The following is a 26,884-nucleotide window of genomic DNA, read 5'->3' on the forward strand; positions in this document are numbered from 1 at the left end:
AATCTCTATTGCACTCCACACTGCACTTTCCCACATGGACAAGAGGAACATCTACGTGAGAATGCTATTCATTGACTACAGCTCAGCGTTCAACACCATAGTGCCCTCAAAGCTCATCACTAAGCTAAGGACCCTGGGACTGAACACCTCCCTCTGCAACTGGATCCTGGCCTTCCTGACGGGCCGCCCCCAGGTGGTAAGGGTAGGTAACAACACATCTGCCACGCTGATCCTCAACACGGGGGCCCCTCAGGGGTGCGTGCTCAGTCCCCTCCTGTACTCCCTGTTCACCCATGACTGCATGGCCAGGCACGACTCCGACACCATCATTAGGTTTGCAGACGACACAACAGTGGTAGGCCTGATCACCGACAACGATGAGACAGCCTATAGGGAGGAGGTCAGAGACCTGGTCGTGTGGTGCCAGGATAACAACCTCTCCCTCAACTTGATCAAGACAAAGGAGATGATTGTGGACTACAAGTAAAAAAAGAGGACTGAGCACGCCCCCATTCTCATCGACGGGCTGTAGTGGAACAGGTTGAGAGCATCAAGTTCCTTGGTGTCCACATCACCAACAAACTATCATGGTCCAAACACACCAAGACAGTCGTGAAGAGGGTACGACAAAGCCTATTCCCCCTCAGGAGACTGAAAAGATTTGGCATGGGTCCTCAGATCCTCAAAATTCAGCTGCACCATCGAGAGCATCCTGACTGGTTGCATCACCACCTATTATGGCAACTGCTCGGCCTCTGACCGCAAGGCACTACAGATGGTAGTGCATACGGCCCAGTACATCACTGGGGCCAAGCTTCCTGCCATCCAGGACCTCTATACCAGGCAGTGTACAAGGAAGGCCCTAAAAATTGTCAAAGACTCCAGCCACCCTAGTCATAGACTGTTCTCTCTGCTACCGCACGGCAAGCGGTACCGGAGCGCCAAGTCTAGGTCCAAAAGGCTTCTTATCAGCTTCTACCCCCAAGCCATAAGACTCCTGAACAGCTAATCATGGCTACCCTAACTATTTTGCACTGCTGCTACTCTGTTTATTATCTATGCATAGTCACTTTAACTCTACCCACATGTACATATTACCTCAATTACCTAAACTAACCGATGCCCCGCACATTGACTCTGTACCGGTACCCCCTGTATATTTTATTTTACCTTTATTTAACTAGGCAAGTCAGTTAAGAACAAATTATTATTTACAATGACAACCTACACCGGCCAAACCCGGACAACGCTGGGCCAATTGTGCGCCGCCCTACGGGACTCCCAATCACAGCCGGTTGTGATACAGCCTGGAATCGAAGCAGGGGGTCTGTAGTGACGCCTCAAGCACTAAGATGCAGTGCATTAGACAGCTGCGCCACTCGGGAGCGGCTCCTCCCTACAGTTATTTTATTTTTACTGCTGCTCTTTAATTATTTGCTATTTAAATGTTTTACTTATCTATTTTTTACTTAACTTTTTTTTAGTTTCTTAAAACTGCATTGTTGGTTAAGGGCTTGTAAGTAAGCATTTCACTGTAAGGTCTACACCTGTTGTATTCGGCGCATGTGGCAAATAACATTTGATTTGATTTGATTTGCAAGACAGGACATGGAGGAAGTATGTTACTCTTCTACTGTAGGTCACACTATATTTGGATATAGCAACCAGTCAATAATTTTCAATGCTCAATGACAAAGAGGCCCCAGGAATTGAATGAATTTATATTTTTTTATTTAACCAGGTAAGCCAGTTGAGAACAAGTTCTCATTTACAACGGCGACCTGGCCAAGATAAAACAAAGCAGTGCGATAAAAACAACAACACAGAGTTACATATGGGGTAAAACAAAACATAAAGTCAAAAATACCACAGAAAATATATATACAGTGTGTGCAAATGTAGCAAGTTATGGGGGTAAGGCAATAAATAGGCCATAGTGCAAAATAATTACAATTAGTATTAACACTGGAATGATAGATGTGCAAGAGATGATGTGCAAATAGAGATACTGGGGTGCAAATGTTAGTGAGGGAGATAAGAGTCTCCAGCTTCAGAGATTTTTGCAGTTTGTTCCAGTCATTGGCAGCAGGGAACTGGAAGGAATGGCGGCCAAAGGAGGTGTTGGCTTTGGGGATGACCAGTGAGATATACCTGCTGGAGCGCATACTACGGGTGGGTGTTGCTATGGTGACCAATGAGCTAAGATAAGGCAGAGATTTGCCTAACAGTGATTTATAGATGGCCTGGAGCCAGTGGGTTTGGCGACTAATATGTAGTGAGGACCAGCCAACAAGAGCGTACAGGTCACAGTGGTGGGTAGTATATGGGGCTTTGGTGACAAAACGGATGGCACTGTGATAGACTACATCCAATTTGCTGAGTAGAGTGTTGGAGGTTATTTTGTAAATGACATCGCCGAAGTCAAGGATCGGTAGGATAGTCAGCTTTACGAGGGCATGTTTGGCAGCATGTGTGAAGGAGGCTATTTAGGGGCTTCATAGCACCACTTTTCCATTATTTATTTTTTATAATTTTTTTTAACAAGTTATTTTTTTCATTTCACTTCACCAATTTCGACTATTTTCTGTATGTCCATTACATGAAATCCAAATAAAAATCCATTTAAATTACAGGTTGTAATGCAACAAAATAGGAAAAACGTCAAGGGGGTGAATACTTTTGCAAGGCACTGTATTGGAAAAGGGCACACTCATTTGGGCTGTTTTGGGCTTGGGCTCATTAAATGTCATTAATGTAGGGCTCATAAAATGTATATAATATATGGCTCATCAGGCTCAGGTAGCATCAGGTTTGAATTTTCATGCTGATAAAAGCTCTAATCAAATCCAGATACAGTTGAAGTCGGAAGTTTACATACACTTAGGTTGGAGTCAACAATTGTTTACAGACAGATTATTTAACTTATAATTCACTGTATCACAATACCAGTGGGTCAGAAGTTTACGTACACTAAGTTGACTGTGCCTATAAACAGCTTGGAAAATTCCAGAAAATGATGTCATGGCTTTAGAAGCTTCTGATAGGCTAAGTGACATCATTTGAGTCAATTGGAGGTGTACCTGTGGATGTATTTCAAGGCCTACCTTCAGACTCAGTGCCTCTTTGCTTGACATCATGGGAAAATCAAAATAAATCAGCCAAGACCTCAGAAGAAAAATTGTAGACCTCCACAAGTCTGGTTCATCCTTGGGAGCAATTTCCAAACGCCTGAAGGTACCACGCTCATCTGTACAAACAATAGTACGCAAGTATAAACACCATGGGACCACGCAGCCGTCATACCGCTCAGGAAGGAGACACGTTCTGTCTCCTAGAGATGAACGTACTTTGGTGCGAAAAGTGCAAATCAATCCCAGAACAACAGCAAAGGACCTTGTGAAGATGCTGGAGGAAACAGGTACAAAAGTATCTATATCCATAGTAAATCGAGTCCTATATTACATTTACATTTACGCATTCACCTTATAGCCAGTGGGATCACCACTTTACAATGTTTTTTTATTTATTTTATTTTTATGTTTTTTTTTGTATTATTTTTGTATTTTTGTATAATTTTTTGGGGGTTGGGGTTTGGGTTGGGGTAAGGGGGGGGTAGAAGGATTACTTTATCCTATCCCAGGTATTCCTTAAAGAAGTGGGGTTTCAAATGTCTCCGGAAGGTGGTGAGTGACTCCGCTGTCCTGGCGTCGTGAGGGAGCTTGTTCCACCATTGGGGTGCCAGAGCAGCGAACAGTTTTGACTGGGCTGAGCGGGAACTATGCTTCCGCAGAGGTAGGGGAGCCAGCAGGCCAGAGGTGGATGAACGCAATGCCCTCGTTTGGGTGTAGGGACTGATCAGAGCCTGAAGGTATATCGACATAACCTGAAAGGCCACTCAGCAAGGAAGAAGCCACTGCTCCAAAACCGCCATAACAAAGCAAGACTACGGTTTGCAACTGCACATTGGGACAAAGATCGTACTTTTTGGAGAAATGTCCTCTGGTCTGATGAAACAAAAATAGAACTGTTTGGCCATAATGACCATTGTTATGTTTGGAGGAAAAAGTGGGGGGCTTGCAAGCCGAAGAACACCATCCCAACCGCAGGAGGGACTGGTGCACTTCACAAAATAGATGGCACCATGAGGAAGGAAAATTATGTGGATATATTGAAGCAACATCTCAAGACATCAGTCAGGAAGTTAAAGCTTGGTCGCAAATGGGTCTTCCAAATGGACAATGACCTCAAGCATACTTCCAAAGTTGTGGCAAAATGGCTTAAGGACAACAAAGTCAAGGTATTGGAGTGGCCATCACAAAGCCCTGACCTCAATCCTATAGAAAATGTGTGGGCAGAACTGAAAAAGCGTGTGCGAGCAAGGAGGCCTACAAACCTGACTCAGTTACACCAGCTCTGTCAGGAGGAATGGGCCAAAATTCACCCAACTTATTGTGGGAAGCTTGTGGAAAGCTACCCGAAACGTTTGACCCAAGTTAAACAATTTAAAGGCAATGCTACCAAATACTAATTGAGTGTATGTAAACTTCTGACCCACTGGGAATGTGATGAAAGAAATAAAATCTCTACTATTATTCTGACATTTCACATTCTTAAAATAAAGTGGTGATCCTATCTGACCTACGACAGGGAATTCTTACTAGGATTAAATGTCAGGAATTGTGAAAAACTGAGTTTAAATGTATTTGGCTAAGGTGTATGTAAACTTCCGACTTCAACTGTATTTATATGCTTTATAATGCTTTTGAATGACACTTCCGGTTTTGGCGGGAAATACCTGGTTACCTGGGAGAAAAGAGATTTGTTCTCAGGATGGAACATTTGTAAAATATACACACACACAGTGGATATATAGCGTTTTAGAATGATAATTCTTCAAATGTATTTTATGTTTTAACATCAGCTGTGCAGAAACCCAACTGTTACATGATATACCTTGTGTACCAGCCCACCAACACCATGCTGATCTGTGAAAATAAGCAAAAAGCAAAAATGAGCTTTGGCATGGCAACATATTGTAAAACAATTTCTGTTGATATTATCCTACCATGACAGTTAACAGTTATGCCACTGCTGCCCATTTGCCTATAAAAGGCTTATTTTGTTTGAATATAGAAGGAGGTGTGTAGGAACTAAAATATGTCAGTGATACAGTATGTCACGATCGTCAGGGAGAGACCAAGGCGCAGCGTGATGAACAAACATACTTTAATTAGTTCAAGTTTAAACATGAATACAAAACAAGAAACGACTCGTGACGTCCACGGTATCAATGACCGAAACACGGAACAAAAACCCACAAACACAAAGGGAAAACAGACAGTTTAAATATGGCTCCCAATCAGAGACAACCAGCCAACAGCTGACACTCGTTGCCTCTGATTGGGAGTCACTCAGGCAAACATAGAAATCAACAAACTAGAACCCCCCAACATAGAAATAAACACATAGAATAAACACACCCTGGCTCAACAAATAGAGTCCCAGAGCCAGGGTGTGACACAGTATTTCTGCTGTGCGCCACCTTGACGGATCCCCATGGGATGATGCGGCGCACTTTACGCTGATAAGACTATTCTTTGCCATGTTATCAAATCAAATTGTATTTGTCACATGCGCCGAATACAACCTTACCGTGAAATGCTTACTTACAAGCCCTTAACCAACAATGCAGTTCAAGAAATAGAGATAAGAAAATATTTACTAAATAAAGTAAAGTAAAAAATTAAATTAAAAGTAACACAATAAAATAACAATAACGAGGCTATATACAGGGGGTACCGGTACCGAGTCAATGTGCGGGGGTACAGGTTAGTCGAGGTCATTTGTACATGTAGGTAGGGGTAAAGTGACTATGCATAGATAATAAACAGTGAGTAGCAGCAGTGTAAAAACAAAGGGAGGGGGTCAATGTAAATAGTCCGGGTGGCCATTTGATTAATTGTTCAGCAGTCTTATGGCTTGGGGGTTAGAAGCTGTTAAGGAGCCTTTTAGACCTAGACTTGGCGCTCCGGTACCGCTTGCTGTGCGGTAGCAGAGAGAACAGTCTATGACTTGGGTGAATAGAGTCTTTGAATTTTTGGGGGGCCTTCCTCTGACACCGCCTAGTATATAGGTCACGGATGGCAGGAAGCTTGGCCCCAGTGATGTACTGGGCCGTACGCACTACCCTCTGTAGTGCCTTGCGGTCGGAGGCCGAGCATTTGCCATACCAGGCGGTGATGCAACCGGTCAGGATGCTCTCGATGGTGCAGCTGTATAACTTTTGAGGATCTGAGGACCCATGCCAAATCTTTTCAGTCTCCTGAGGGGGAATAGGCTTTGTCGTGCCCTATTCCCGACTGTCTTGGTCTGTTTGGACCATGATAATTTGTTGGTGACGTGGACACCAAGGAACTTGAAGCTCTCAACCTGCTCGGTCCTCCTTTTCCTGTAGTCCACAATCATCTCCTTTGTCTTGATCACGTTGAGGGTGAGGTTGTTATCCTGGCACCACACGGCCAGGTCTCTGACCTCCTCCCTATAGGCTGTCTCATCGTTGATGGTGATCAGGCCTACCAAACTTAATGATGGTGTTGGAGTCGTGCTTGGCCATGCAGTAATGGGTGAACAGGGAGTACAGGAGGGGACTGAGCACGCACCCCTGAGGGGCCCCAGTGTTGAAGATCAGCGTGGCAGATGTGTTGTTACCTACCCTTACCACCTGGGGGCGGCCCGTCAGGAAGTCCAGGATCCAGTTGCAGAGGGCGGTGTTTAGTCCTAGGGTCCTTAGCTTAGTGATGAGCTTTGAGGGCACTATGGTGTTGAACGCTGTGCTGTAGTCAATTAATAGAATTATCACGTAGGTGTTCCTTTCGTCCAGGTGGGTAAGGGCAGTGTGGAGTGCAATAGAGATTGCATCATCTGTGGATCTGTTGGGGCGGTATGCAAATTGGAGTGGGTCTAGGGTTTCTGGGATAATGGTGTTGATGTGAGCCATGACCAGCCCTTCAAAGCACTTCATGGCTACAGATGTGAGCGCTACAGGTCGGTAGTCATTTAGGCAGGTTACCTTAGTGTTCTTGGGCACAGGACTATGGTGGACTGCTTGAAACATGTTGGTATTACAGACTCAGCCAGGGACAGGTTTAAAATGTCAGTGAAAACACTTGCCAGTTGGTCAGCGCATGCTCGGAGTACACGTCCTGGTAATCCGTCTGGCCCTGTGGCCTTGTGAATGTCGACCTGTTTAAAGGTCTTACTCACATCGGCTACGGAGAGCGTGATCACACAGTCGTCCGGAACAGCTGGTGCTCTCATGCATGCTTCAGTGTTGCTTGCCTCGAAGTGAGCATAAAAGGCATTTAGCTCCTCTGGTAGGCTCATGTCACTGGGCAGCTCGCGGTTGGGTTTCCCTTTGTAGTCCGTATTAGTTTGCAAGCCCTGCCACATCCGACCAGCGTCAAAGCCGGTGTAGTACGATTCAGTCTTAGTCCTATATTGACGCTTTGCCTGTTTGATGGTTCGTCTGAGGGCATAGCGGGATTTCTTATAAGCGTCCGGATTAGTGTCCCGCTCCTTGAAAGCAACAGCTCTAGCCTTTAGCTCGGTGCGGATGTTGCCTGTAATCCATGGCTTCTGTTTGGGATATGTACGTACGGTCACTGTGGGGACAACGTCGTCGATGCACTTATTGATGAAGCCGTTGACTGAGGTGGTATACTTCTCAATGCCATTGGATGAATCCCGGAACATATTCCAGTCTGTGCTAACAAAACAGTCCTGTAGCGTAGCATCCGCATCATCTGACCACTTCCATATTGAGCGAGTCACTGGTACTCCCTGCTTTAGTTTTTGCTTGTAAGCAGGAATCAGGAGGATAGAATTATGGTCAGATTATAGTTATAGCCCTATTCGGACGGGTATGACTAGAGACGTTGGTTTTGTAATTATTATCCAAGCATGTGCGTTATTCCAGAGGACCATTCCCACAGGATTAGTTTTTCCAAATGCCCCCCTGTAATTATTTATTTATTTATTTGTATTCAATTGAATCTCATGACGGAAGCCTGGAGGTTTTATTGTAGGCGTGAAGATATTTCAACATCACGTCTAGACGATAATAGACTACACTGATAACTTCTGCTTGGCTGCCAAAGGTATAGGTCTCCCCATAATATTTAAATCGATGAAGTGTGATCATAATCATTATTTTAGCGATCCATGGTAGATGTCCTTCCTAATTAAAATGCCCTTCATCCTGCTGATTTGAGCTGCTGAACTGTATTTGCACTTAACTGTGTTTATGGATGAGAAAGTGAACTTGCCATTTTAAAAAAGTTTAGCGGGGATGCTGCTTTGAGATCTATTGCCTAGGACAGGGCTCTCCAACCCTGTTCGTGGAGAGCCACCATCCTGTAGATTTTCACTCCAACCCTAATCTATTGCATCTGATTCAATAATTAGCTGGTTGATCAAATGAATCACGTTAATTAAAACTGAGGTTGGAGTGAAAACCTACATTAATGTAGCTCTCCAGGAACAGAGTTGGAGAGCCCTGACCCAGGACATTAACAGCTAGCCAGGGTTTCATTAAATAAGCTATAGGCACAATACTTTTTATTGCACATTTTAGGCCTAGTTAAACTGATGCATTTGGCGAAGTTCAACTTCAATTCACTGGCACTATTGTTACCTTTCTTGCCTTGCCTCCAGACCGTAGTCGGGATGGCTCACGGGAGCCTTCACTTGCTAGCTCCAGGGCCAGAGCAATGCTCTGCTCTGGGGTAATTCCCCTTTATCCGCTGCTAATGACGAGTTAGTCTGGAATTCCACCGAAGAAGTTGACATTTATTAAACCTGTACACCATGTGAGGTAGTCTGAATGACAAAATAAAATAGTGGGCTAACGGAGCAAAAAGAGCGGCTCACAGTTCGGCTACATCTCCATCACCACAACATTTGCCTCAAAAACAAAAGTTAACCCTAGGATGCATAGTAAACATGACGCCCAAAGAATGCATATGCCGGGTCAAAATGACCCGATAATGTAATATCTGTGTTTTATTGATATGGGTCTAAAATATTAGCAATTTTGTAGAACATAATTATTTTGAGTGATGATTTGGACCTTTCAATCATTTTATTTTTATTTGTTATGTTTTTAGTCTCTCTTCAACGGTTTGATACACATTTCAATGATAACAAATTATGAAAATTCATAACGGCTATTGAAAATATTAGCATATTTTTTTTACAATCAATGTTTCACATTCAACCTTTTAGTGTGAAGAACAAAATAAAACAACCATTAGCATGTTTTCTAATATTTCAAAACGTTTATTTGAAAATCCAAAGTTCATCATCAATATAAACGACAACACTAACAATTGTGAATTTAGAAAACATAAACACTAAAAGGAACAAAGTGTGTATGCGTGTGTGTCATGCTTACATATGCTGTCTTAGTCCATGCATTTGTTACAAACCACAAGCATGTGACTGTGCTCTTTGCAGACGGGTGTGTTGCACTGAGAACACCAGCAGCTGACTTTTCTATCCTTTGCGCTTTATGAAGATGGGAGAACCTTCCAGAAGGACAACCATCTCTGCAGCACTCCACCAATCAGGCCTTTATGGTAGAGTGGCCAGGCGGAAGCCACTCCTCAGTAAAATGCACATGACAGCCCGCTTGGAGTTTGCCAAAAGGCACCTAAAGGACTTTCAGACCATGAGAAACAAGATTCTCTGGTCTGATGAAACCAAGATTGAACTCTTTGGCCGGAATGCCAAGCGTCATGTCTGGAGGAAAGCTGCTCATCCACTGTGACGCAGTCGCTGGGGATGAACCTTCCTCTACAGTTTGCTAGGAAAAGGTCCCACACATATCAGAAGGCTGCTGAACACTCTGGTCCTCTTGTCATCAAGCCTCAGGTAGCGACGGATATCCTCATATCTTCTGACCGACATGGTGGCCTTATACATTGGATTCTGCAGTGGATCCAAAAATAGCTCCCGTGTGGAGACATCCCAGTGTTTCTCCATGCCAGCGAGGAGGGTTAAACCAATAAAGGCCTTTAGTTCCTCTTTGTTGACCTCTCTCCACTCTTTCCCTTTTGCTGTCGCTGTTCTCCATCCTTCTAAATGTGTACCTCCTCAATGATGTTGTCACTAATGAACAGCTCCCAGGCATCTTTTGGTGACACAACTGTTGACCCCGGCACAGGCCCTGGGCAGCTCCTCAGGATGTTATGGCTTCTGGTCCTGCCTTTAGTGGGGGGGGGATATTCAGTCCAGTAAGACCCCTTTTTACTCAGTCTATTTGACTGCTTTTCCCCATCTGCAGAATCATCTAGGACAGCTGGACTACCAGGTGCATCCACAACTCCAACTTGACCCACAGGCACATAGTCTGTGTCATCTAAATTGGATACCTCAGATTGAGTCAGAGGCACCAATGGCTTCCTCATCCAGCATCTGTAAAGCCATTTTGGTTGTATATCTGGCAACATTCTTATGAGCCTCCTTATGAAACTCCTTTTACGCAATGAGTTAAAAAAGGAGAAATTAAAACGATGATTAATGAACATTAAAAACAAGATATTTAATAAATACTTTATTAATTACATCTTTTTTATTGTTGTATATTAGATGATTACATTTTTTTTTTGGGGGGGGGGGGGGGGGGGGGGGGGTCAATACAGCAAAAACAAACATTAGGCCGGGTCATTTTCATCCGAAATATGCGTCCTAGGGTTAACTTAATACGTTACCCATAATGCACTTTAGTGTTTTAAAGCTATACCCATACTTTACCAACACTATGAAGAATAGCTTAGCCATACTCATTGATAGCCTAATACTAGTATATACTTTCATAAACTTTTGGTGAATTTACGAGGCATTGCTAGACAAGACATTGATAGATACAGATGACCAAGATATATAGCCTATGCGCACGGTTCTCTGTCTGCCTGCCCCGATTCCCTCTCTCCCTCGCCTGCTCCTCTTTCTCTTCGCTATGAAAAACGCTAGCGTGTGTTTGGTCTTCGGTCTGTTGCGTGTAGAATAGCTCAGCCTACTCATTGATAGACCCTACTTTAGTGAACTTGAGCGAGCCAAGAAATCGCAAAATACAGCATTGCGATAGCCTATAGCTCTTTCTTTTACTGTGAAAGATGCGAGAGTTTGTGTTCTCGAAGTAGACTACGGAAAATAGTTTCCTCCATTGCAAAAAATACTGAATCTTAGGAGTCGAGAAGCTTGACACCCAAAAATGGGAGTCGACGGTCAACGAGTCGAGGAATCGATTATTTTGGAGTCGACTCCCAACCACTAAACTACAGCAAGGAAGCTACACTATATACATAAAAGTATGCGGACACCCCTTCAAATGAGTGGATTCGGCTATTTCAGCCACACCCGTTGCTGACGGGTATAAAATCGAAAATGAGTGGATTCGGCTATTTCAGCCACACCCGTTGTTGACAGGTGTATAAAATCGAGCACACCGCCATGCAATCTCCATAAACAAACATTGACAGTAGAATGGCCTTACTGAAGAGCTCGGTGACTTTCAACGTGGCACCTTCATAGGATGCCACCTTTCCAACAAGTCAGTTTGTCAAATTTCTGCCCTGGTCAACTGTAAGTGATGTTATTGTGAAGTGGAAACGTCTAGGAGCAACAACGACTCGGCCACGAAGTGGTAGGCCACTCAAGTTCACAGAACGGGACTGCCGAGTGCTGAAGCGCGTAGTTCATAAAATAATCTGTCCTCGGTTGCAACACTCACTACTGTGTTCTAAACTGCCTCTAGAAGCAACATCAGCACATGAACTGTTCATCTGGAGCTTCATGAAATGGGTTTCCATGGCCGAGCAGCCGCACACAAGCCTAAGATCACCATGCGCAATGCCAAGCGTCGGCTGGAGGGGTGTAAAGCTCACCGCCATTGGACTCTGGAGCAGTGGACTGGTCCATACAGAAATGGTTTGTCGAAATCGATGTGGAAGAACTTGACTGGCCTGCATCGAACACCTTTGGGATGAATTGGAATGCCGACTTCGAGACAGGCGTAATCACCGAACATCAGTGCCCGACCTCACTAATGCTTGTGGCTGAATGGAAGCAAGTCCCCGCAGCAATGTTCCAACATCTAGTGGAAAGCCTTCCCAGAAGAGTTGAGGCTGTTATAGCAGCAACTCCATATTAATGCCCATGATTTTGGAATGAGATGTTTGACGAACAGGTGTCCACATACTTTTGGTCATGTAGCGTAGTTAGCAAACCAGCTTTCCCGCCTTGTTTACTAGCTAGGTAACTTAGCATCTGACTGAAGGTAACATTACCCAGAGTAGCTAACGTTAACTGCTAGAGAAAAAATAGTTTGCTAACGTTTGCTATCTAGTTACATACTGTACATACTGTAACTAGTTACACGTGCACACACCAATGACTAGCTAAGCATCAGCAGTAGATAGGTACTGGTAACTTTGTCACAGAAGCAAATTGGTGGTTAAAATATCGAATTCAAATGGTTATAAATTCAGTTGTTAAATTATGCACCCATAAGATTTCAGGCCGTTTTCAGTCATATTCTGCCTATGTCAAATAGCGGCCACAACGGATAGACCTGATATCACCCATAATTCGACGTCCATGGACTTCACGTGCTGAGTGGGCTGTTAGTTTTATACAAATAATTGTAAATGTTCAGTTATAAAACTGATTGTTTATTTATGATGAAAAGTATTGATGATGGGTGAACTGTTGCTTCATGTCTTGTATGTGTGCGCTTACTGTGACTGTCACCCTGGTATTGTCTACTAGGTAGCTAGCTACTTCCCACGACGTTGCTGGACAGTAGTGCTTGTCAAGTGGGAGCGAAGGGCACTGTGTCCCAGTGTTGTTGTTGCCGTTTTGTTGTAGATCATGGGTAGTGGGTTCGATTCCCGGGTCCATCCATATGTAAAATGTATGCATGACCGTAAGTCGATTTGGATAAAAGCGTCTGCTAAATGCCATATATTATGCCCTCCCCATTGAGTAGTAGACTGTATGTATCAAGGTGACATCTAGATGGTTATCAATATTAGTTATTTATTGTGTAGGCTGCTATCCTACCTGAAATAAAATTATGTGTGAGGAAGAAAATTGCCACGTAGCTACCGGCGACACTACCATGATACCTAGTAGGAGCCACTTCAAGTCCGCAGGCACAACACCAGTCGTTGTGGTGCAGCCCAATCAGCCACGCAAAACGGTCTTGAGTGACAACAAATCTGCCCACTTAGCTGATTCGCTTGCCATACACCCACTCCTTTCGACACACCCACTCGCCCAAACTCCGGTCGCCATATTGGGCTGCAGCTACCCATACTTGGTTAAGAGTGTTGGGCCAGTAACCGAAATGTTGCTGATTCGAATCCCCGAGCCGACTAGGTGAAAAATCTGTCGATCTGCTCTTGAGCAAGGCACTGGCCTGCATCGAACACCTTTAACTCCTGTAAATTGCTCTGGATAAGAGCGTCAGCTAAATGACAAAAAATGTAAATCTTGCTCAGTCTACATTAACATTTGCATTTTAGTAATTTAGCAGACGCTCTTATCCAGAGCGATTTACAGTTAGTGAGTGCATACATTTTCATACTACCTTTAAATTGAAGTTAATCTCAATATGACCTGCCAGATACAGAAACCCCATTAGAAGAAAAAACTTGAAAACCAAACCCCATTACATTTTTGCCCATAATTGTGAGGTAAAAAAAAAACTTAACATAAGTCATGATGGGTTTTATTTTTTTAGTTAGTTCTGGAGTCAAATATACGTTTCACTATAGCTTTTAGTTTTTCAAACGGGGTTTGTTAATTATTTTATTTCAGTTTACTAAATTGTTTTTTCATGATTCGTTTTTGTTTCAATTTTAGTTTACTATAATAACCTTGGTCCATACTGTCTATACACACCATGTTTTTATATTCCGGACTCTGACATTGCTAGTTCTGATATTGCTCGTTGTTCTTAATTTCTTGTTTTTAACTTCTTCTAATACAATATTTGTGTATTAGAATTGTACTGTTAGACAGTTACTGCACTACTGGAGCTCGAAACATAAGCAGTTCGCTGCACCTGCTTTAACATCTGCTAATATGTGTAGGCGATAAATAAACTTTGATTTGACACGCCATTACATTATATAGTATTTATAAAGTGCTTGTGTCCCAAAGAAAACAAACCCTAATTTCTCAAGTCAATCAGTCCCATATATAGCCTAATAGGTCACTGTATTTCCGGTGCCTACATCTATAAAGAAGCTATACAGTGATTGATAATGTATACTTATTTGACTGTATGCTATAGCTTAAATTACTTATTGCTTGGATACACAGTACAGACAGACAGTAAAGATGGGGGTGATGCATGTAATACAGGAAAGTTAAAGAGGGTAGCCTATATTTAATTGGAAATGGCACGATAAAAATGTAATAGAAGAGAAGATAATAGATACAAATAAATACGAATACATCATGCATTCATAATTCCAAGAAGGTAAAAAATTGTCTGCAAACCAGCAGAGCAGACATGGCTATTAGCTAGATTATAGCTAATGATGAAATAGCTACATTTTCTGAATTGTGGCTACATTAGAGTCAATCAACTGAAAGCCAAATGGTATAATTTCAAGCAAGACAGAGGGGCAATTAAAAAAGATTTCTCTCCACTGTCCTCCTTGTGTGATGTCACCAGTGGCAGAACTGTTGTAATTGACTTGGTAGGGGTTGATCATTTCGTGCCCTGGTGTAGCCTCCCGTGCTCGAAAGTAGAAGGGAGTAGCATCTTTTACCGAGGCGATCGTGGCTCCCGAGGCCGCGATCGAGTACCGCCAAGCCGGACATCTCACGCCGGAAAATATGGAGGCTGTAGCCGACGAGCTGCGGGCCGGCTCTCAGATTCCGGTTACTATCGATCAAATAGTTAACGATACACTAGTGGTTACGCTAACCTATCAAGAAAGGAGCTACATGGGGATATTACTCGATTGCAACAAAAAGTGAGTCTTATTTTTTTCGAATAATGTTATACATTTATCACAAAGTAATTATCTAGCTAACGTTATCCTGCTAGTGTTAGCTGGCTAATGTAGCTAGATAGCTACATGGGCCTTCATACAAAATACTCCAAGGGGGTTTAGCTAACTTGCTAGTTAGTTAGCCAGCTAACGTTAACAGATTTGCTCACTTTTACAGCCAACATATTAATAGCATATAAACACGTGTATCACTACTATGAAACTTGGATAAAGCCAAAAACCATGTGAAAGTAACATGCGATGGGCATTTCAATAAAAATTATGCCAACGTGGGTACCACAGACGGTTAGTATAGATCTATTTGTGGGTACCTTAATACCTCATTGTTAGCTTAGCTATCAAGCTAGTTCACTGTTTGCTAGATTTAGACTGGCAACAATGTATCCAACTATGGCAGGCCTTGCTGAAACACCCTTTCTCATATTACACTTTTGTATATGCATTCTTATAATTCATCCATCAACCTACATCATGTTTTAATAGTTAGGCCTATGTAAAGTGATGGGCATCACACCATTTAATAATTTAGCCGACTTCTGGTGCCTTTACTGCAGGCCTAGGTTGAAACTCACAAAGTCATAGAATTGTACCCTTATAATGATACAATTAGGTCTATTTATAAATGATTGACCTGAAACTCAAAATAAGAGATTATACAGCTGTTAAAGATGGCACTCGTTGTTGAGTTATCAAGGAGGTTACAGACACCAGCAAAACTAGGCTATAGGCCTACTTTGTGCTTGACAAAGGGAACTAGAGTAGACAATGTTGGCTAGAAATCACATTTAGGCCTATGTATAGGGTGTTAACAATGGGTAGCCTAAGGTATAACATTTTCTTCGAATGATTGGTATTAATATGGGGCATGTGTTATCTGGCATCACACCAGGACTCTAGTCACATGTTCTGGCCTTGTGTTGCACTAGCACAGCACAGTGCAGTGAGTGCAACTTTAAATTCCACTGGGTTTATTTATTTATTGTCAGCATCAGAATCTTAACAGCTTTTCCTGTAAGTAGGCCTACATGTTCATGTGATCAATCTCTCCAAATGCCCTGAGATTCACCTTCCCCTGTGGCTTAAACAAAGAACAGTGTTTTGGCATACAGGCCTATTTTGGCTTGTCGGTGTCAAAATGTGAGTTCTTCTTCCTTTAGGTTTATAAAAATGCATTTCCCTTCATTGTGTGTCTCCAGTTTCCATGTCATCTGTACTTTTTTGCAGGATCTCTTTATTTGGTTATGGGGTATACATGATTAAATGGCAACAGTGTTTGAGTCATGGCCGGTTAACCGCTATGTCCTTGTATACAGCCTAGGCCAGGACTTTCTGTACTGCCTGTGTCAATCATTGCGACGGCTGAGATTTTGTTGCTCAAGAAGGGCCTTTAAAGGTCTCCCCCAAAGCACAGGAAACGGGCCTTGCTGAGCCGCTTTATAAAAAGGTGCCAATAGCTGCTCATGGGGAAACGCCTTTCGGGCTTCCCAAATGTGTTTTAATTAATATTCTCATAACACACAAGCTCCCAGCAGACATTGATGTGAAAACAAGTGAATCCCCTGGCTCTCTCCGGGTCCCGATTGATTCATGGGATTGTTTTTGTTCAGTCAGATGGAGTGGAGGGGGGCTCCTGGGTATCCTGTAGTCTCTTTGTCTGCTGTCTCTGACAGCAGAGCACAGCCATGTTGCTGCTGCTGCCTTAGCTGCTGTCAGCTACCTTTCAAGGGGCTGCTTAGAGAAGCCAGGCTTGGACGCATTACATCTGCAGGTCCACTGGCATGACAAGGAACGTGAATTTACTGAGAAAACACACTCCAGCTCTTTCAGTTTGTAGCACACGGCTGGAGGGCAGGCTATAGGCTAGCTAGACAACGACCTGCTTGCTTGCTGTCTCCCAACCCCCACTTCAGTAGAAACCCTAATATAGGTGATGAGTTGAAAGTGCAATGTTCTAACAAAGGAAAATATTTTTTGATGTTGCCTTTTTTATAGTATTGAAATAATTGGGACATGAAAACTACACTGATTAGGTTAATTCATTAGGAATTTGGAAGTGGGTTTTGTAAACTACCTTGTTCACAGCATTAACATATGTTGTAAGTAGCACTTAGCATCTGTTGTTTGATTATTGTGTCTTCTACACGAACTGAAGTGTTGCAACCATAAGGGCTTTCATAAGTGGTCCGACAGGGTCAAAGGAGTGCATCTGTTGCACATAGATTTAGTTGAGTTAATGTTCTTGAACAGGAACTTAGTGAATTGAAGAGTTGGAATTCCTGCTTTATTCACAAGGAGAATGTTGAGTGCAAACACTCAGAAGCTACAAAACATACTAAAGTATTTATTTTCACTGTTTTCTTATAGGACTGGGCTTTTCTGCCTACCAGATGTCACGACAAAGCCAATGGAGTGCCCTGCATTGAAACCTGGTTGTGAAATCCCCGAAGTCCTGACAGCGGAGCCGGTGACTAAACCACCCAGCCAGGCTTCACATCATAGACCAAAGGATGAAAACACGCTCCCTGAAAATGATCCACTAGGTGCCCATCTCCCTGCCCCTCTGCCCACACCAGTGCCCGCCGGGCAGGCTCCATACCCTCCTTATTTTGAAGGAGCTCCCTTCCCTCAGCCCATATGGGTGCGCCACAGCTATGGTCAATGGGTACCTCAGCCACCACCGCGAACAATCAAGAGGAAGAAGAGGCGGACCCGAGAGCCCGGGCAGATGACCATGAGCACCATCAGACTCCGCCCCCGGCAGGTGTTGTGCGAGAAGTGTAAGAACACGCTGAACAGTGACGAGGACAGTAAAGATGGGATGCCTACCACCAAGACGTCTAGAAAAGAGAACGCGCCATACAGCGATGAAGACTCCAAAGAGGGGTCCATCAAGTTGGCCAGGAAAGAGGATGCAGACGCCACCAAGGATAACAACAAGAGACGGGAGAACGGCCCCACTGGCTACGACGGCAAGCGGCTCCGGAAGGACAAAAGGGATGAGGAACCAAAGTTCCCTGCAGCGGACATCATTCCCCACAGCCCAGTCATCAAGATTTCGTACAGCACTCCGCAAGCCAAGGTCGAGGTCATGAAGATCCCAGCTCGGGTCCATGGCTCCGTCAAGCCCTTCTGCCCCAAGCAACTGATGCAGAACGGCCTGAGAGACCACCAGGGCAAGGTGCCTGAGACCACCACCCTAACCCAGACTCAGGAGCAGCGCCACATCCTGGACGCCACCAGGACGGGCCTGACAGTGTCCATTCCCAAACTCAAGCTCCCCAGGCCCCTAACAGCCAGCCTGGACCTCCCCTCCCCAAAGATCCGCGTAACGACCCTGGGGGACGGAGAGGACAGCCTGACGGTGTACGAGGCAGAGCTGGTAGAGAGGTCAAGGAAGAAAGGCCCCAGGGTGCCAGTCCCTGGTCCCCTGCCCCACTCGGAGGACTCTGAGGAGAAGACCCCCATGGAGCTGTGGTCAGGGAGCTCCGGAGAGGAGGCAGACCGAGGCCACAGTGACCTCACGCTGCTCATCAACTTCCGCAAGAGGAAGGCGGACTCCTCCAGCCTGTCTGTGTGCAGCACCGATAGCCTGGACGAATCAAAATCCTTCAGCTCAGATGGCACGCCCCCGGAGCTGTGCGACCTGGCTCCCGGAGAGCACATCTCATCTGTGTCTTCCTCGTCGATCTCGCAAGACAACAGCAAGACTGTGCCGCCGCTCACCGTGCGCCTGCACACGCGCAGCATGACCAAGTGTGTGACGGAGGAGGGCCATGCGGTGACCGTGGGAGATGTGGTGTGGGGGAAGATCCATGGGTTCCCCTGGTGGCCGGCGAGGGTGCTCCACATCAGCGGCAGCCGCAAAGAGGAGTCTGTTAACTGCGAAGCCCAGTGGCCAGAGGCTAAGGTGGCCTGGTTTGGCTCACCCACTACCTCCCAGCTCTCCGTTGCCAAACTCTCTCCCTTCCGGGAGTTTTTCAGGTCGCGGTTCAACCGCAAGAAGAAAGGGATGTACCGGCGAGCCATTGTGGAAGCTGCCAAGGCTGTGGGCCACATGAGCCCCGAGATCACCTCTCTACTCACCTCACACTGCGAAACGTAGGTGAGTCCACAACACTCAGACAATTTGAGTTTGTTCACTAAATACACAGTAGTCCGGTACCTTGGATTAATGCTACATGCTGGGCAATGGTTTGGGCACTGAGCTCATTCAAATCTTAATGCAGAATACACCTTCTCGTTGAATGCCTAAACTACGTTTTTGCTCACCACACCCTTGTATGGTAAAATATTCTTAATTGAGTGATTTTGTTTGACTGAACCCAGGGACGTATGATTTGGTCTCAGTCTGCCTACCACTAGTTGTCATAAAACATTATTAGGCCTGATCATATGAATCGAAAGCACAAGCCCTTGTTCCCTTTGAATTATTTTGTTGATTGGTCTGTGGAATCAGACCCCATGTAGCCAAGCACCAGGTCATTCACCTACACCTAGGTTAAATATTGTCTCAGGGTGATATGACTGCCAGACAGCTCCCAGGGCCACTGTTTGCTGTGGTGAAGCCCCAGTAGCCATGTGAAGGTACACCTGCACTAAGCTATGTTCATAATGCACACAATAAGCTTTTGAGAATGCCATTCTTTCCGTAACTCATAATGGAAATAGTTTTGCCACGTCAGCTGTCCAGAGATCAGTCTTTAAAGTGTCTGAAATCCATTGTGTGCATTACTCAAGAGTGACTTCTGAAAGAAGATAGTGTCTTGGGTTCAGTTAGAAATGTTCCATATTTTGAATGGTCAAGTGAGAATCCATCTATTCTGTAAACATGCATAACTCTTCCAGTGCAAAGTCTAGGCCCGTAGTTAGAATGTCCCTCCATTGGAAACCGTACTGCCATTATTTGCCTAATCTCATTACTCTGTTTGCTCTCTCTCTCTCTCTCTGTAGAGTCTGAAGACTGAAGAATGGTCTTCTTTCAAAGGCTTTGCGGAACTCTGACTCTTGAGTCGTCTATCCCCAGGAGAGAAAGGAAGCGTGTGCAGTTGCTAGGGTCACTATTTATACAGTGTCGTCTCCCCCCCCCCCCCGCTCCCACATGGCTGGAGGAAAATGGCCGCCCAGGTGGATTGTTGTTGACTGGATAAGGGAGCAAGAAATGCCAGTCTGAGGCATCTCATGGACTACAAGGAACAGTTCTTCAATTATTGTATTTTTATTTTTAACCATATCAATAGAAACACACTACAAATCAGAATGTATTTATTATCTGTAACCATTTATTATCCACAACAATTTAAGTTGACCTTTTTACAATTCCTTAAGATCTCCATACTGCTGCTTTTGTAAACATCCTCCCGACCGATTGGTCGTGAAGTAGTTCAATGACAACCAGTCAGAGGGCCTCGTCAGGTCTGTTCAGTCCCAGTGCCATCCTCATTGGAAGCCCACCCACTTTTTTTCGAACAGACTGTATATCCGCATTTCTGGTGAAAAGTCTTACACTAAGTTTTTTTACTTTCCAAATATGAGAATGTGAAAGTGTTCCATCCAGAGATGGTACTGTAGTTTCTTCTATCATACCGTGATTCATCCTTGTAGCCTTCTTCAGCAGTCCTAGTTGGAAATGTCGATGTAATGTTATTTATACGTTTTTCAAACATTTGTCTCTTCCATTTTGGTTTGAATACCTTAGAAGTGTGGTATGTATTGGTCGTTGATGAGAGATCCCAAAGTTCATTTCTACTCACTTTCATTATTTAATGTGTCATTTAAAGAAAAGCACTTTATCTGTACCTTGGTGGCCTGCTGTAAGCTCATTGTCCTTTCACTAACTGGAGTTACAGCACTGCCAGGCAGCGGAAGTTCATATCACGGTTGACTATCGATGGCCTTGGAGAATACTTTTTTTATTTAAGTTTTGGGACACCAGAGATTGAACCTTTCAGGGGTGGTTGTGTACACTGTATTCTTGCATTTTTGTCTCGGGTGTGTCTTTGTACATTCTTTCAACAGACCCTAGTTCTAGCCCCATCAAATGTTTCCACTGGAGAAAATTGTCAAAAATGTCAAACCCTATGCATCAATTAAAGCTTGATAGTCACTCGAAAATGCTGTAAGAATACTGTGAATTCAACTCTGAGTGTGCTGGTGAAGGGTGCGGGAGATAGGTGGCTACTCTGTATGCTCACTACTGGCTACAGGTTGCAGACTGCAGTCCGGAGAGGGAGAGACTGCAGGATCAACCTTTATTGACCTTGGGAGTTGAAAGCAGCACTGTTGGAAAGAAGGGGGAAGGGAGGGACGGCAGCGGCAGGAACCATGGGTTGTTCAGTAGGCACCAAACAGAAGAAAACAGGCAAGGACTACCTGGACTTGTCCAATAGAAATCGCTTATTTGAGCTTTCTGTTGCAAAACCCTAATGAACACGAGCCAGAGCTCCTGTAGCGTTTTGTGTTCCATTTAGAATCCCTTTGGTTTTCATTGACTCTTTAGGAAGAGTGGGGAAGGAGAGAGTGCCTAGCTCCCCCTTTCACCTGGTTTATGATTAAGATGGAAGCAGATGTCAGGAAATTCCTGTATTTGATGAGCTACATGGCTGTCTGCTGTTGCCCACATTGGTCAATGTTATTGGCTATTTTCTGTTAGATTTTTTTTTACATGTACATAAAATAAAATATACTGGCAATACTTGTGCTGTCTGGTTTGTGTATATTTCAATGTACTGCTATTAATTTTGACTAACTTTGTAGTTTAGCTCTCACCTGTGTGTCAGCACCACTACTGTGCTGTAAGTCTGGTCTAGCCTGGTTGACCTTTATGCAACCATTCACCACCTCGTTTAACTCAGTTAAGTGAGGCAGTATCTGTTACCTAGTGTAACTCAACTACTTGTCCTCCACTAGCCAGACTAGTCATATGATAGCCATCCTCTCTTTATTATCACAGTGATTTGCTACCAGCTGATTTTGTAAATGGTGGAACTGTTCTTCAACTCATTTGGTGTTTTGTTGATGGTGGTGGAAAACACTGTCTGATGCGCTGCTCCAGAATCTCCCAAATGTGTTCAATTGGGTTGAGATCTGATGACTGAGACGGTCATGTCATATGGTTTTCATGCTCATCAAACAATTGACCACTTGTGCCCTGTGGATAGAAATGATTCATTATAGGGTGAAGGTGATCACTCAGAATGGCTGTGTATTTATTGGTGTTTACCTTGCCCTCTAAGGGGTTGAGTGGACCTAAATCATGCCAGGAAAATGCACCCCATACAATAACCGAGCTGCCAGAACCCTCATTTTACATTTTAGTAATTTAGCAGACGCTCTTATCCAGAGCGACTTACACTAGTGATTGCATACATTTTTCATACTCATGTTTCCATTATTTTGGCAGTTACCTGTATGTCATTATTGCATAACCAGGGGGACAGCAGCACGCCGGCCAATCCAGGGTTAGGTAACCCATCTCCCAATCAGATCATCTTACCAGGAAGCTCAGCCCACCCCTGACTCCTCTCAAACTACTGACCTGCTCTTCTCCCTGCTGCCAGAGATTTCATAGCTCTCATTCCAAGCTGTTCCCTTTGGCCCTAAACTTGTCCAAATAGGATGAATAAAGACCAAGGCCGAATATTGTGGATAGCTCAAGGCACGGCCCGTTAAAATGTCTATCAGCTATGTTTTTCTGAACAGGCATACCGTAAAGTGTGCTTTTGATAAATGCGTGTGGTTTTTCACCATGGTTATTGCAGTTGTTTGGGAGGTTTTGCGTGTTTTCATGGCCCGACAAGTACCGTCTTTGCCTGCGGGCATTATGCTGACCATCATGCTCAGAGCTGCGCTTGGCTCAGTGTTTGTTTCCTAGCATCCATTCCACCCCCAGACCCAATTCAATGCAAGTGAGGGGAAGGAATGCAGGCTTGCAGCATTTTCTAAACCCTGCGGTGAGAGAGTGTGGTTGCACCAATGGTTCCAAGAATCTGTATCTTTATACTAGGTTGCGCACAGAGGGCCACACAACTCAAACAAAGAGACAGTATTAGGAGCCTTGCAGAATGATGGTAATGATCAATGGGGAAAAGAGAAAAGGTATGTTCCACAGATTGTGATGTCCAGTGAAGTGTAGCCTACATTCTAGCTTCGATTTACCCTAGTGCAGTGGCCATTTTGTAACCAAAGCACCAAAGATTGTCTATTATATTGACAATATAGTCAATTGAGTGCTCTAACAATGGAAATACATGTCCTCAAAGATAGAGAGAAGGCGGTAGGAGGCAAGATCAGGTTGGGACCATTCTAGCCAATGGAAGGGCAGATACGCGTGTGAACAACAGGCAATTATCTGTGTAATTATAGCGTCTGTGACAGCATGGGCAGTGCCATTGAAGCTATCTCAATTTAAAAGTAGTACCTTTTCTTCTTAATTGGCTGATTACTCCCAACTCATAGGAATCCCCACCCAGTTGACTACTTTAAAATGGTGGAAGCCCTCAATGTCAATGTCCATGCTAAAATGGGTTATAGCCATGATGAGTACTCTATCTATCTCTGAAAACAGGCACAACTCCAATAGTCGTTTTTTTCAAAGTTGCCGAAATGGCACTTATATCAGTGCATTCATAACAACCTAACCATTACAAAACGTATATTCTATCAAATAAGTCTCAGGTAGCATTAGCAATAAAATAAATGACCTCAATACAAAAATTCCTCACTTCGTGGGCTTATTTTCGTGGACAGATTTTGGGCAGAGTAAAACCTCTTGCTTCGCCTCTTCCTCTCTGACAGCACTCAGTTCAGAACCACCTCTGTTCCCATAGCCATATTCCAGTAGAGAAGGATAGGATACTGAATTCCTGTCTCAGCCAGAGAGTCTCTCCCTCCCTCTTGGTCTCTCTTCTGGTGCCCAGCCTAGTGGGACATCACAGTGGGCTTCATCGCTGCTGAGTGGGCCCCAACCATCTGCTCATGTAGAAAGGAGAGGGGAAACAGGGTAATTGTGATTCAACCAGAGGAGCCTGGTGGGAGGAGCTATAGGAGGACAGGCTCATTATAATGGCTGAAATGGAATCAATGGAATGGTACCAAACACATCAAACACATGGAAACAATGTGTTTGACTCCATTCCATTCAGTCAATTCCAGCAATTACAATGAGCCCATCCTCCTATAGCTTCTCCCACCAGCCTCCACTGATTTAAATATACAGCTCCTTCTGGTCCTGCATGTCCCAACCAGTCCCCTGGAGCAGGGAAACAAGCTCCATCAAGGTTAACCGCTGTTGATATAAAAACACATGCTCACACAACAAGCACACTGTAATCCCCATACTTCCTGACATTGAACTAAGGGCTTGTTCACATGTGCTATCAACGACCACACATACATAAAGCCCACTCACTGATGCAAAGTTGCAAAGAAAAAGCCATATCTCAGACTGGCCAATAAAAATAAAAGATTAAGATGGGCAAAAGAACACAGACACTGGACTTTTTCTTTGCAAATCTGCCTAGGTCAGCATCCTGGAGTCGCCTCTTCACTGTTGACGTTGAGACTGGTGTTTTGCGGGTACTATTTAATGAAGCTGCCAGTTGAGGACCTGTGAGGCGTCTGTTTCTCAAACTAGACACTCTAATGTATTTGTTCTCTTGCTCAGTTGTGCACCGAGGCCTCCCACTCCTCTTTCTATTCTGGTTAGAGCCAGTTTGCGCTGTTCTGTGAAGGGAGTAGTACATAGCGTTGTATGAGATCTTCAGTTTCTTGGCAATTTCTCGCATGGAATAGCCTTAATTTCTCAAAACAAGAATAGACTGACAAGTTTCAGAAGAAAGTTCTTTGTTTCTGGCCATTTTGAGCCTGTAATCGAACCCACAATTGCTGATGCTCCAGATACTCAACTAGTCTCAAGAAGGCCAGTTTTATTGCTTCTTTAATCAGCACAACAGTTTTCAGCTGTGCTAACATAATTGCAAAAGGGTTTTCTAATGATCAATTAGCCTTTTAAAATTATAAACTTGGATTAGCAAACAGAACGTGCTATTGGAACACAGGACTGATGGTTGCTGATAATGGGGCTCTATACGCCTATGTAGATATTCCATAAAAAATCAGCCGTTTCCAGCTACAATAGCCATTTACAACATTAACAATGTCTACACTGTATTTCTGATCAATTTGATGTTATTTTAATGGACAAAATATTGCTTTTCTTTCGAAAACAAGAAAACTTTTGAACGGTAGTGTATATTATACAGTGCCTTCAGAAAGTATTCACACCCATTTACTTTTTCATCATTTTGTTGTGTTACAAAGTGGGATTAAAATGGATTTAATCTACATAAAACACTGTAATGTCAAAGTGGAACATTTCTAACATTCATATATAAAAAAATATATATAAAAAAGTCAAATAAAACAATAATATATCTTGATTAGATACAGATGAAGTCAGAAGTTTACATACACTTAGGTTGAAGTCATTAAAACTGGTTTTTCAACCACACAAATTTCTTGTTAACAAACTATAGTTTTGGCATTTACTTTGTGCATGACACAAGTACTTTTTCCAAAAAGTGGTTACAGACAGATTATTTCACTTATAATTCACTGTATCACAATTCCAGTTGGTCAGAAGTTTACATACACTAAGTTGACTGTGCCTTTAAACAGCTTGGAAAATTCCAGAAAATGATGTCATGGCTTTAGAAGCTTCTGATAGGCTAATTGACATCATTTGAGTCAATTAGAGGTGTACTTGTGGATGTATTTCAAGGCCTACCTTCAGACTCGGTGCCTCTTTGCTTGACATCATGGGAAAATCAAAAGAAATCAGCCAAGACCTCAGAAGAAAAATGTGTAGACCTCCACAAGTCTGGTTCATCCTTGGGAGCAAATTCCAAACGCCTGAAGGTACCACGTTCATCTGTACACACAATAGTACGCAAGTATAAACAGGGCCTTGTGAAGATGCTGGAGGAAACCGGTGCAAAAGTATCTATATCCACAGTAAAACGAGTCCTATATTGACATAACCTGAAAGGCCGCTCAGCAAGGAAGAAGCCACTGCTCCAAAACTGCCATAAAAAAGCCAGACTACGGTTTGCAACTGCACATGGGGACAAAGATCGTACTTTTTGGAGAAATGTCATCTGGTCTGATGAAACAAAAATAGAACTGTTTGGCCATAATGACCATCGTTATGTTTGGAGGAAAAAGGGGAACGCTTGCAAGCCGAAGAACACCATCCCAAACGTGAAGCACAGGGGTGGCAGCATCATGCTGTGGTGGTGCTTTGCTGCAGGAGGGACTGGGGCACTTCACAAAATAGATGGCATCATGAGGAAGGAAAATTATGTGGATATATTGAAGCAACATCTCAAGACATCAGTCAGGAAGTTAAAGCTTGGTCGCAAATGGGTCTTCCAAATGGACAATGACCCCAAGCATACTTCCAAAGTTGTGGAAAAATGGCTTAAGGACAACAAAGTCAAGGTATTGGAGTGGCCATCACAAATCCCTGACCTCAATCCTGTAGAAAATGTGTGGGCAGAACTGAAAAAGCGTGTGTGAGCAAAGAGGCCTACAAACCTGACTCAGTTACACCAGCTCTGTTAGGAAGAATGGGCCAAAATTCACCCAACTTATTGTGGGAAGCTTGTGGAAGGCTACCCGAAATGTTTGACCCAAGTTAAACAATTTAAAGGCAATGCTACCAAATACTAATTGAGTGTATGTAAACTTCTGACCCACTGGGAATGTGATGAAAGAAATAAAAGCTGAAATAAATCATT

At 43.7% G+C, this 26,884-nt stretch overlaps 1 protein-coding gene across 2 annotated transcripts; it reads left to right on the forward strand.

Moving 5' to 3' along the window:
- The first annotated feature begins 14,787 nt into the window (after positions 1 to 14,787).
- Positions 14,788 to 21,780, forward strand: LOC311130425 (PWWP domain-containing protein 2B-like). 2 transcript variants are annotated; one of them, XM_084163148.1, is made up of 3 exons: positions 14,788 to 15,050; positions 17,454 to 19,191; positions 20,040 to 21,780. In XM_084163148.1, exons 1-2 carry the CDS (start codon positions 14,911 to 14,913, stop codon positions 19,189 to 19,191), a joined length of 1,878 nt encoding a protein of 625 aa, XP_084019274.1. In that variant the 5' UTR covers positions 14,788 to 14,910; the 3' UTR covers positions 20,040 to 21,780. The 2 variants fall into 2 exon arrangements, with proteins under 2 accessions (XP_084019274.1, XP_084019273.1); XM_084163147.1 differs by having other exon boundaries at positions 14,811 to 15,050; positions 17,454 to 19,187.
- The last annotated feature ends 5,104 nt before the right edge of the window (positions 21,781 to 26,884 follow it).

The sequence above is a fragment of the Coregonus lavaretus genome (assembly GCF_964263955.1).
Source record: "Coregonus lavaretus genome assembly, chromosome: 1".
NCBI classification, from domain to species: domain Eukaryota; kingdom Metazoa; phylum Chordata; class Actinopteri; order Salmoniformes; family Salmonidae; genus Coregonus; species Coregonus lavaretus.

Bases quoted from the DNA above. Each gene is read 5' to 3' on its own strand.
- LOC311130425 (XM_084163147.1), top strand. From the start codon at position 14,911: ATGGAGGCTGTAGCCGACGAGCTGCGGGCCGGCTCTCAGATTCCGGTT. The intron at 15,051-17,453 runs GTGAGTCTTATT...GTTTTCTTATAG, and splicing joins TTACTCGATTGCAACAAAAA to GACTGGGCTTTTCTGCCTAC.